This window comes from Schistocerca cancellata, chromosome 4 (assembly GCF_023864275.1).
Source record: "Schistocerca cancellata isolate TAMUIC-IGC-003103 chromosome 4, iqSchCanc2.1, whole genome shotgun sequence".
Lineage (NCBI taxonomy): Eukaryota > Metazoa > Arthropoda > Insecta > Orthoptera > Acrididae > Schistocerca > Schistocerca cancellata.
Window position 1 is genome coordinate 517,059,596 of NC_064629.1, and position 13,602 is coordinate 517,073,197.

Here is a 13,602-nt window from a genome sequence, read left to right on the forward strand (position 1 = left end):
TCACAATTGCTGAAATGAACCTATTGCTACAGGGAAAATATTTGGAATGGTGGTTTGAAAAGTGTTACCTTCAAAGTAAGTTTCCTTTTACTCAGGATGAACTACGAGCAAGAATATATGATGACTTTCTTAATCATAGAGTGTTTGACTCTCATTTAAAAATCAAATCTTTGATGACAAACCATTTAGAAGAATTTCAAGCCCAGAAGACCAGACATTTATGTCACTATTAAAAATTTTACTCGAACATTTGTGTGATATGTCTCAAAGTGCAACATGTGCAAAAAGATCAATATTATATGTGAAAGCTTAGCTTCTCTTGCAGCTTATTAATTTTTGCACGTGTTGCACTTTAAGACATATCACACAATGTTCCAGTAAAATTTTTAATAATGACATAAATGCCTCATGACGGATGATGTTGATGAGCTGGCTGCCGGTCCTTAATTAAGGCTTTCTTCTGCTGATGTCTGCTGTTCTTCTTTTCCAGTAGGTCACTGGCCATTGGCACAGTTTTCTCCATTATGTTGCTGAACTCGGTGTTCTTCTGACAAAATTACACCATGGTATCATAGCACTGATCTGCACAAATGAATGTAACACACATACTACTTCTGGCTCCCAGTATTCTTCACATTTTAACTAACTTTATTATTGCAAAATTCCTATCTTTAACTAACTTGATCACTCTCATTTTTTGACATCCTACACTCCCCCCTTCTGTGGAGAAAAGGTATCCCTGCATTCTGCCTCTACACATGTTTACACCCAACTCTATTTACGTGGCTACAGCTGAGTGCATCCACATCAGCGTGCAATCTTTGCAGCCGATATACTACCTCGTAATCGAACTCGTGTAAGGACACGGTCCATCTCGACAATCTACTTGATGGATCTTTAAGTCCTAAAAGCCACTTAAGCACTGTGTGATCAGTCAGCACTTTAAATTGTTTCCACAGAGGTAACAACGAAAGTACTGAGTTCCAAAATTCACTGCGACCATTTCCTTCTCTGTAGTGAAATAATTTCGTTCAGCATTATAGAGGTGCAATGAAGAGTACGCAGTAGTATGCTTCCGTCTATCTACATTCTGACTCAAAATAATCCCTAGGACCAAATTGCTCAAATCACAAGAAGGAATATATGGTTTTTCAAAATTCAGAGAGACAAAGATGGGACTAGATGTCAACAGATCTGTTAAATTATGGAATGCTGCCTCACACTCAGCTGTCCAATGAAACTTCGTTCCTATGTGTAGCAATTGCATGAGAGGTCTTGTAATTTCTGCAAATTTCAGAAATACCTATGTTAAAAATTCACAAGCCCCAAATAAGATTGCAATTCTTTACCTTGGAGGGTGTTGGAAAATTCTGAATGGCCTGAACTAGCTTTGGATCAACATTAATTCCATCTTGCCCTATAATGTGACCCAAATACTGAACTTCTTGCAATACAAAGTGGCATTTCTCTAAAATCAACGTTAACCATGCTGCACTGCGATGATCAAACGCTTTGTACAACCGCTACAGATGTACAAGAATATTCTTTGAATAAACAGTGTCTCACTTGGAGTCAGCACCAGTTCAGAGTCATCACAGCCATTGCAATCATCATAATAGTCAACACTGTAATGCAGGTCATTGCCTAGGAGATGGCAGAGCAATGACACCACTGTAATTATCATCAGATGCCATCAACAGGCAGCTGCATGTCATGGGTGTCATTGCTTGGGATGTGTTGTGGTAATACACTGTCACCATCATCCTGGGGTGCTGCTGCCACAAAACACCATGAACAGGGCAGGAACTGGGGACTCTGGTCTGCCAACATCAGACAGCCAGTGGCGGGGATGTCTGCTGTGACAGGGCACTTCCTGTCCCACTGCCACACCTCCCAGCCGCCAGCACAACAGAGGCCCATGGCGTGGGATAACAGTTGTCACAGTAAGTCCCTGCAAGGTTGGAGCACTGCTGTCGAGGCAGCAGATTTGAGTTATGCCAGTGCAGCTTCAGATGCAACAGTGGGAGCACATGTGAATGGCTGCCAGTCATCCCCATCACAGCCAAGAATATTAAAAGTGGAAGGAATCTTCACCCAGAGGGCCCACAACCATTGTATTGCAACTGATCAATAAATGATGTCATTCTGTCATCAGGAGCCATCTGTGGACACACCTTCACCATCCTCTTCCAGCAGAGAACCCATGTTTGAATCTGGTAACAGGCAATGGAGTCCCATGCCGTTAACATGCCCTGTTTACAATGGTGTTAGATGGGGCCATTTACATATACTTTATAAATTCTTTTGTGCAGTACTCATTATGATATTTATAGCATGCAATTACTTAAAGATGGAAGAATAAATAAATAAATAATGTTGTTCCTACATTATATGTTTTGTTGAGACTGCTGCCATCTGGTGGTACTCTGTAGTATTATGTTGTTCATTTGACAACTTTCCGGCAGTACTCAGGTGGTTATTGACATACACACATCTGGCAGTAGTGCATGTGCTCTGTTTGGTACATTTGACACATCAGTGCCTTGCTGATACAGTTGTGGCTTTCATTTTAGTGTACCTAGTGTTGCAAAGGAGCTTCTTTTCCATGACGTAAAATTTATTTGTCTATGATGCTGAAGTATATGGAGTTTCACTTTTTTTTTCAAACCCTAGTAAGTACATCTGTTACTGACTTATGACAGTGATTAAGTATGTAAAATTTAACTATGGGCAAACTTAAAATTTTTAAATTTGTGCACTATTCACTGTGATTGTATTTCCCTTAAATGTCAGACTGGAAACTTCAGAAATTTCATTTTATACTTAGCTCATAGAATATGATTAATTGTCTTTTCATATCTATATTCATTGGTATGGGAACAAATAATTTTCACTCCTGAATGCTTCTGATAGCTAAAAGCATCAGATGTAAAATGTGTTGACCTGTTTTCAGAATGGAATGAACTGGACATGGTCATAAAGCCTCAAATACAATTTTGGCTGTTTTATTTCTTACAAAACACGAAGTGAAAAGTGTGGTGATATTTGATACATCTTGGGAAAACATATGATTTATAGAGATGCTATTTTTTTCCTACATTTATAATATAACTTCATTTGTTTTGTTTTGTCATAAAACATGAAGTTGAAAACTGCTGATATTTAACCCAATCTAGGACAAAGTTGTAGGGACTTCACTGATTTGTAGTGAATACTCTATGTGGCAGGTAGTGCTAAGCCTCATACATGAATCCACCCTTCATTTCCTGATTCACTCTTTTCTTCTACTTTCCTATCAAAAGGTTGTTAGAGAATGTTGTGATTATCTTCTACTGATTCTCAGTCAAGCTGTAAAATAAAGTGTAATATGTTCTTTGGCTTAAATTTTTCTTTTAAATAATCATAGATATGTTTTTTTCTTGAACTACCCAGTTGAAATGGAAATTTCTTAGTTGTTACATGGAGAAAGCATTCAGTCAGCTGTTATTACATAAATATTTGCAGTACTCCATCACCAAGCATCTGTAGGGTCCATTTAATGAGTCATTTGTTTGAGATATTCTTTCAAACTAGCGTATGCTAATATTTTGAAAAATTGGTAGTGGTCTGAAACATTTCTTGTGTATGATTTTATTTGATGATGTTTGTAACTAAAAGGTGAAATGAATTTTAAATTTATGCAAATGTAACTAACAGTGTTACTGGTTGAGTCACACTCAAAAGCAATCCACGCATAGCTGCACAATGCATGGATTGAATCCCCTGTTACCAGGCAGCAAAAATAAATCTGAAAAGAAAGGTAACTTCAAGCCAGTTAATTGTGATCTGTATTTGTTCCAGTGGTTTGCAAGGAAATAATAATTTCCCTATGTTCAGAGTAAAGTACCACCATTAGTGTAAGGAGAGAGATTTTACTAGTATTATTTGAAATAATACAAAATTTTAATAACTATTTTCAAGTATTTATTTTGTATTTGTCCTTTCAAATGTCTGTTTTGGATGATCCAGTATTTTGTGCCATGCTATGATAATTAATTGGTAGACATCTTACTGATTTATTTTTTTACCAGGTTCAGAAAACTCTGGAATCTGAAGTGTCAGAAACGCTAAATGCATTCATACACTTGTACGCCAGCTCACAATACTGAGGCACATGTGGAACTTTTCAGATATGTAGGTGACATGTACAAGAAAAGACTAACCAGAAAACTAGGTGGTGACTAGTAGGAGGGGAGAGACAGATCAACTCAGAATATAATTTGTTGAGGTGAGATGGGTGCACTTCATCAATGAGACGACTTTGCAAAATTGATTAGTACACAACCTTTTATATTTGGGAAAAATTGTATGAAATGCAGAAGAATTTACAAAATAGTGTTTTATAAATGTCATTTGAATCTATAAGTACATTTTTACTTCATTACAAGGACAACACAAACAAAAATATGGACAGATATATGTTTTTTACTTTTGAAAAATAACATACAAGATATTTAAGTTGATGATTTCAGGCAATATTCTTCAAAGAGTTCTTTTGAATGCCATGTGTTGAAGTAATTGTTCATTGTAACTATATATGTAATTATCAAACCTGAAGTGAACAATTTAAAAAGACTCATTAATATAACTGTGGTATTGAAGGCATAATAAAAATATGCAAAGAAATTTTATTGTAACAGTTAGACAAATTTTCCTAAAAGTTCTTACTAATTATGTCCTTGTGATTCAAGTTTACTTAAATGTGTAATGATTTTTGAACCCATATCTCTTTAAAAGAGAAACTTTAGACTATTCCATAAACATCTTTCTTAAATATGGTTAACATGTGTGTACTTCCAACATTTTGGTTTACATTTGAGTATAATGTTCTGTTGTATCTTGCACATTTTTGACAAATGTAACTTTTAAACTTGCATCTTTGTCATTTTGACCTATGCTTCTTGAATGGTTGTATGATGATGAAAGTAATAATAATAATGATAATAATAATAATAATACTTTACTGTGTAAGAAGTGTTAGGAAAAATTTTCACAACATTTAAAGTACAAAGTATAATTACATGTTTGAAGTACACTGTATTAACATAATGAATTTTCTCATACTGTTAAGAATATTTTAAGTTTTCATATTCAGATAGCTTTAGTGGACTTGTAATTTTTTTATAATGACACCCCTGCTTATTGTAATCTTTATACAAAAATTTTGTTTATTCATCCATCTTTGTCATGATTCACAATGGTCCTGCTACATTAAAAATAATTTTTTATTAATGCATTTATTTGTCACATTTCACAGTTTTATAAAATAATTTCTATGCTTGCTTTAAAAGAAACAGTTAACATTTCTTCCATAATTTTTTTATTTACAAAATGTGAAATGACTAAGCTTTTAGAGAGAATATGTTCCATAGGGTCACAAAATGTCATACATATTCTTTGAATAACATTCTGTGAGGTGGATACTGTAATGAACCAACATTTATACCAGTTATACAAAATAAATGTTTTGATACCACTTTCAGTAATAAAGTTCCTAATACCATCTTAGTTTTGAAATGCATGAAACATGTTATCTGTTGGCGCATGATACATTGGAACATATTCAGCTATTTGTTTATAATTAACAAGAGCATTTCTGCCAGTCACAAAGGATGAATGTAATATCCTGTAAAGCTGACCATCCTCTTATTTCCACTTTAAAACAGAGGTATATAAGTGGGATCATAATTCTGAAGATATGTGTTTCTTGCGAACAATGTCACTGCACACCATCAAATTTGTTCTTCATTATATAAGTCATACACATGTGCAAAACAAATAAAGTGTATCATCAGTGTCACATTCTGGAACCTCTGCTGTTTAATTTGTAATAATTGTACATTTCTTTTTTAACTATTTTTTATTTTTTCTCATATGAAAACATATTATTGTTTAAATTTACACTAACAAGAAAACTGGATGTCACTTAAATAATTAATATAATAACAGAGCTATTCAGAATGTTCTGGTGGGCCTACATAGTTCTTAAATACTGCAAAATGTGCATGAGAATACACACTCTGGTTTATCACTACTTTGCAGCAGTCCACAGTTAGCAATTTATTTTTAGATATTAAATGCACTAGATGTACATTCTTTTTCTCTTAAATACAGATCAGGACACAATCCTTTTTCTCATAGCTATGCTTGGACTGCACCACACAGTGATTTTATAGTGTCATCTGATGAATGATGGTGAAAACTTTTATAATGTGATCTTCCATTACGTTAAAAATGTGAAATAGTTTCAAATGAGCTTCCTTTCTGAGAAATATGCAATGGAAAATCAACAAAGGCATGAACTAAAATAAGTTGAAAGCAACAATCAATGCACTGTCTCAGAATTCTTATAAATTTCAAGCCTGGCTAGCTTTGTACACAAACACTTTTTCTACAAAGATCATTGGTAAAAGATGAGTATTCAGTATACTTAAAATTAAATTTGGAACACTTTCCCTACCCACAAGTATAAAACACTCCTGGTTAGCCCTGTGTTTGCTACAAGGGCATTATGTACTTTTAAGACTGTTCTCAATATTAATGTTCAAGAATGCATTATTTTGTGTACTTATGCTTCAGTGTTGCAGAAAGTAATACTTGGGAATGGTTTCAACTCCAAGACACAACAGCAATGTTATTAGTGCCCAAGTCATTTGTGACTACTGACACCACAGAGGCCACCCACTATGATAAATCACACAGCCAACCAGCCTTCAAGGAACTGAGTGCTGGTGTTGGAGAGATCTGCAAAGCATGTGCTATGATGAAGTGGGAATACAGTCACCTTCATCACCCCTAAACTCTGCTCCAAATTGAAGTAACATATTGCAGTATATGTTAGACATCAAAGTGGTGATGATGTGTGACATGCATAATTTGGATTTCAGTGGTTACTGCACAGATTTTTGAATTTTTAATAGCATTAAGTTGGTCTTATAGTTGATGGACAAGCTAGTGTATGATAATGCAATGGGCTCAGTCCTGTTTCTATGAACCTGAGGTGGCCAAGAATGGTGCAATAATCATACCCAACTCATTTTTGACCATTTTTATTTCTTCTCTTTTGGTGTTTATGTTTACCATTGTTTCTTATTCATTTTCATTTTCATTTTTGTTTTGAGTATGACTTTAGAAATGGAAACCTGAAGATGCTTCACTTGCCAGCCAATAAATTGTTCTGTACTTATATCATATGGCAAGCCTAGTGTTAGCAGTTCACTGAAAAGTAAAAGACAGTTATGGTTGATGTATCTACATATAAATTTTAATTATTTGGTATACACCATTGTATTGTGACTAATGACATAAAGAAACATACTGAAGATTCTTAATATACACAGATCTAGGTACCAGTAAAATTTAAATACAAGTTACCTTACATGTGCATGGAGTATTTGTTTCCAGCATTGAATCTCTGTCACTAGCAGAATGTGAGCTGAAAAGGCCATATTTGCATTTTGCCACAACAGTGTTTGTAATCAAAAAACTGTCACTGGTAATACTGTGTGTTAGAAAAACTGTCTGTTTGTATGGTTTATTTGATAGTCCAAAATAATGGGACCTAGTGGTGTTTGGTCTAGCAAATGACATAACACAATGAATGAGGAATGAAAATTTCTGTTGCAAGCCTTGTGTGAGTTTTGGGTTTTAGAAAACCACAATTGACTGAAACAAGTGTTATAGTTTCCTCATGGGTGAAGTATCAGTGTAAACAAATGAGGATTGCCCAGAATCCAGTGACATATCTGCATATGATGGGAATTGTCCCTCATCAGCAGATTCTGTACATGCAGAGGATGAAGTGTGTCAAACTTTGCGATGTTGTGTATACCATACATTTGTTTGTGGAACTTGGAGACATGTTACAATTTATTGCATGCTAGTAGCAGGGCTTTACAGAGTCCCATAAATAATCTCCTCCACATTGTGTAGATGACCCCATTCATATGATACATGAGCACCTGAAAGATCTGTCATACAGTGGATACCCAAATCTGGTGCACCACACTACTTGATATGGAATTCTGTGGTTCAGATATTAGTACTCTTGTACAGGAGGTGGTAACTACAGTTACAGATGAGTATAAATGTGTAGCACAATGGCCAAATATCAGTAATATAACCAGTACACTGTAGAGCTCACTTTTTAAGCTAAAATGACCAGTTAAGTGTTTTTAAATTTGTTTTAATAATGTTTTACCATAGTTGCACACTGTTATCAAATGTACAATCATGACATCCAAAGTGAAAAAAAATGCTGTTAATCTTTTTAACCATTTATTGTAAAGCCTCTGTCAAATGAAATCTGGTGAGAAATAAACAATAATGTGTAATGTCTTCATTCTAAAGTGTACCTGTATGGGTGAACAGACAGTGGTGGAATGAGGTTCAGTCTCTAATAGCATAAGCTTCTTCAGTGGGAGGAATAAAGGACGATACATTTGACCTTTGAAGATTACAAATTACCTACTTTACTGAGAAACAGCAGCTTCACTTTTGAAAGCTTCTGTGAGGCTTGGAGGGAAAAGTGCTGATCAGCCAATCCAGTACTACCATCATGTTATGCCTTAGATGGAGGATACAGTGGCAGTCCCACAAGGACAACCTATCTGTGGAATTTAGCTTACATTGCATTCAAAAAGTTATGTCTTGAAAACTATCCATAATTTACCACTTGCTGATACTACAACTTTTTTTCATAATTACCAGAAGAATCATTACCCATTTCTTATGTAATTATTCCTTCCACTGCAACATTAAAATCATAACAGAAAAAAATATTTTATATTGATTTGTAAAACTTTTTGCACAGTCAAAATGCTACTCTTACCAGATGGGTGCCAATGACACCCTCAGTAACTTACACATCTTGTGCTTCTCCAAGTCTGTGACTGAGCTTTCTCAAATGATGGCAAGGACAAGCGTAAAATGTATTACTGTGGCTTAAGAACAGGTTAAATCATGTTACCATAAAGGAGAAATTTTAAAAATCAATATCTACTTTTATGTCAATTTCAGAATATATAAAATTAGATAAATTACTGTCTTTAGTTTAAGCATGATTGGGAAAAGAACTAAAAAGAGAAAAGATGAACAATCACTACAATGAAATATCAAGAGATCCCCATGAACTAGAATTTTGTGACATATATAGGAAAGGAATAATGCATGTATCATGTAAGTAAGCGATTCTAAGATAATGAAAGACAATATGTTAGATCCATAATGTCTGTTGGGTTTTCACTATTGTGTTGATCAGAGTGTGGTCTCTTAGTCAGTTTGATGATTTAATGCCACAAAGACATCATTTGGCACCTATTTATCTGTGTAGACTACCAAGACACCTATGAGTGTATCAGACTCATAATTAAACCCAAACAGCATTGAATGTACACAAAATATCACTTAAAAGTTTTGTTGACAGTACTGAGAGACAAGAAATTTTCATAAGAGCCCAGTACAAGTTGGTGAATAGTGGCCACTCCCCAACAGAACAATATCTGGCCCTAACTACATAATGAAGTATGATGTCTACAAAACAGTTGTCCTCAGAGCTTTGGAATAAACTGTATGTCAGAGCCTGGAACAGTTAGGCAGTATGGGCAAACATCCAAAACGATGTGTCCTCTCACATTAGTCCAAAGACAGCCCAGCTTATTCTGGAGGAAGAAACATTAAGATTGGAATTTGAATTGTTATAAATGAATTATGCTTTAGTCTGAGTATTATGGTACATTTTCCTATAAGGAAAGTGATAGGTAGTACAGTCACACTACATATCAGGGAACATTTAGGCTTGTCTAATAGGCTTATTTAATGATGTACAAAAAATGTTGTAAATCAGGTAATTCAAGACAGTTTATCTATGAACTTAATGATATTTTGGATATAATTGTAAAAAATATAATTGAAGATATGAACTGATTACTAACTTGACCTCCCCTGGAATCCAATGAAACTGATTTAATCATCAACTATTTCATTTTCATTCAAAGTTGCATTTTCAGAGTAAATATAATCAACAGAAGTGTGCCTATTGGTACTACTTATGTGAGGTACTGATTACTTTTGTTCTCCTCTCCTTGTCTACTGCAGTGTAACATTAAATAAATTGTTGGACAATAATTTCTTGTTTTCATAACTGTTATCAATGAAAGGTACATAGAAATATTCTCCCAGCTTCTAATGCTTTTAGTGCCTCCTATTTTAATTATAATGGCTTGGTGTTATCAATTTTATATAACTATGTTTTCACTAGCATCAGAGTCATAGTTGCTGTATTTATGAACAAAACATGCAGTGTGTGCTGTTGTAAAGAGACTGATAGAGATCAGTAAAATACTTCACTTGTCCTTGGAATTATTACATGATAGAAAAATCAATGTCAAAATATCCCCACAATTTAGACTGCAGATAAAAGCTCTTGTTACTTTTTTGCATGTTAAGTGCTACCAATGATATTTTTGCTATTAAACACAACTTAATTATAAGGAAACTGTTAAATCTGTTAGAATGAATTTATTGAAAGGAGTCTTATTTCAGAAATATTCCAAGTTATAATACAAACTAAATTATCAATTCAATTTTTGAGTTTCAAAATTAGCAATTCAGTCTTAAAGAACCAATTTTCCAAAACAAGCTTAGTTATTTTGTGATACACCAGCATAGAAATTAAGAAAAATATTCATCCTTGAAAGTAAACTCATCCTTGTTAAATAATGGAATAATTTTCACCTCATTCATGCAGTTTCAGTTTTTCTGCAGATTATCAACATGGTAATATTTTACATAATCAGTAAATGAATTGAATTATTTTATGTTCATTAAGCTTACAAAATAGTCTGAAGGATATTATAGATTTCTGAAGTGCATGATTCTGTGTACATAAAACAGTATCATGCAATCTGCAAGATCAGATACATTTAAAAAATTACACAGTAGGTACTTAAAATGGTAGACTTAAAAGTTGCCAGTAAATTTTGAATAGTCTACAAATGATGACATTACAATAGTGTTTGTAATGTCACAAACTATAGTGAACTTGTGATTTGAGGGATACTGTACACAATGAAAATGATTATGCAATACATTCCACTTAATACATTGTATAATGCATACTTCATATCACTTATCTCAATTTAGTATTACCTGTAAGTTCTTTTGAACTGTATCACAACTGCTGATACCTTGATGCTTTATTCCTTCTTTTTTGATAGGGTATGATGCTGCCTAAAATGAGTCAGCACAAGTAAATTGATGAATAATACTGTTATAGTAATGCTAAAAAGAGTCTCTCAAATGTGGTATTGCTACAATGACATGACAGACTGAAACCACATGTAGAACAAGTTCATGTTCTCTCTGACATCTACTCTGTAATAATGCCACACATATTTTTTTCTTTTAATAATTTTTTACAATATTGTCCAGAATATATAAGTGGCCATACAAATATACAGTTTTTATTTACAATAGAGAAGTTGTAAGTGCCAACAGAAAGTAAGAAGTTTAAATGTAATATTTACCTTAACAACTTATTATGAAATATTTTAACCATTTAAATGTTATAAGATGGAGACAATATATATTTTTTTATTTTGTATCTTTGATGAATAACGTCTATAATTTTTCATGGCAGCTTCTGTTTAATGAAACCAACATTTTTCATCTAAAAAGTGCATTCCTATTTCATTCCTTCACTAATAATCTTCAGGTAGATTTTGTATGATTTCCCTACAGCATGGCATGAAAAAATCTCTGTTTTGAAGCAAATGTAATTATAGCTGTAATAATTTTCAGTTTTTAGACTTATAGTGAGGGTTAAAATTTTTTGTAGTAAATTTGAACTGGTGATGCTTAGCACATGCCAAGGTACTTTCAGTTCATATCATGTCAATAAAGGTCCACTTCCTTGGCTTAGGATATGATACTGTCTAAAATAAGCCAGCACAAGTAAACCAATGAATACCACTATTGCAGTGATACTAAAATGTATCACTTGTCTATGTCATTGCTACAGTGACATAACAAATTGATGCCACATGTAGAACAACTCACTGCAGTTTGATGAGATCTTTATGTTGATCAGCTAGTGAAAATAGATCAGCTACCAATGCATCTGGAAACACACAATGAACTTAATCTTTCAAATTTCTTTTTTTAAAATAAAAAAAAAACCTGTTCCTGTTTACATTGTGGGAAATAAAATTTGGTGCTCACATGCACACGCGCGCACCCACCCACCCACCCACACACACACACACACACACACACACACACACACACATGAATAACCAGAGGAATAAGTGAAGTGAAAGGATAATTACATTCATCTAGAGCCCTTCAGTTGTTCAAATTCATTGGAGGATATAGAAAAGCTTTACATTAAAAAAGTTTTATTAAAATTACAAACAATTGTCCATTATTAAAATGTCAAAACATAAAATGTAGGAGAGGTGAATGGGTACTATGATTGTCAACAGCACACAGAAACAGATTTAATGTACAAAATGAAATAAATAAAACATTACTTGAAATTATTTTTCTTGTTTCTGCAAATAAAGGAAACACTAATATACTTCTAACAAATGCTCTTACTGAACAAAAGTATGCCACTTTTGACATTTTTATTTTTCTATTTACGTGGAGGTTGTTCCATATTTTCCACATCTGGTTTATGTGGCATGTAACTTCTGTTCTGATGAATGAAAAATGATATGAATAGTGAGGTTGTTCTTAAACTATGAGATACATTGATCAGAAATCTTATTTTAACACAGATGCACTAGAAGTACATGTATAAACAACAGCAGCAGCAACAGCCACATTATCAATTACTCAATTATCATTTAAAAACACTCATAACATTTATTTGTACATGTTTAATTCCGCTGTTTCTGTTCTCTTAAGTGCTTGTAGAGAATGCATGAATCTTCCATTCCCCATCCATGTCGTATGTCCAATGCGATACACATCACATTTGTGAAAAGAAGTACCGCATTTGCTTCAATACCATTTTGAGGTTTATGTACACTAACACAGGTATATTATCAAGCATTTTCTAATTAACTGAGATGAATCCATTCTGCTGTCTTGACTCTAGAACACTAGATAAACTCTGGTGTTACAATGGAAGACACTTTCATGTAAATATCCCTACCGCTCATGAACACAACATTTTGTTTTGTCACTTCACAAATAATTTCATTCTTCTTCACTGTTTTTGGACACAGAGTTTTATTTAGTTTAGTAAATCATTGGTCTTCATTATAATGAACTTATATCCGACACTCCACTTGTCATTTTCTCACGTAAAGAGGAAATATCATCCTCTATTCGTACCAACAGTTTCATTTTCTGAAAGAGAACATGGTACATGCCATGAATGATTAATACATTAAGATCAATATGTTACTCTTAATTTTCAAAAATGCTGTTTAATTTTATAGATTAGTATACATAATTACTAAAATGGTGAACATTGGTACATTTTTCTGTTCAGTGCCTCTTTTTACCAATTCCTCTACATAAATTTTTAATTATTAATTCTGAAAGCAATAGTTA

The 13,602-nt window shown here is 33.6% G+C and overlaps 1 protein-coding gene across 2 annotated transcripts in view; it reads right to left on the bottom strand.

The window, feature by feature from the left end:
* Window positions 1-10,665: 10,665 nt before the first annotated feature.
* The window catches only part of LOC126184570 (sodium- and chloride-dependent GABA transporter 1), a 382,301-nt gene continuing 379,364 nt past the window's right edge, over window positions 10,666-13,602 (bottom strand). For both annotated transcript variants that reach the window (XM_049926999.1, XM_049926998.1), the window contains exon 13: window positions 10,666-13,395. In XM_049926999.1, coding sequence (XP_049782956.1) covers window positions 13,306-13,395 — 90 coding nt within the window. In that variant the 3' untranslated portion in view covers window positions 10,666-13,305. The remainder of the gene's footprint in view (window positions 13,396-13,602) is intronic.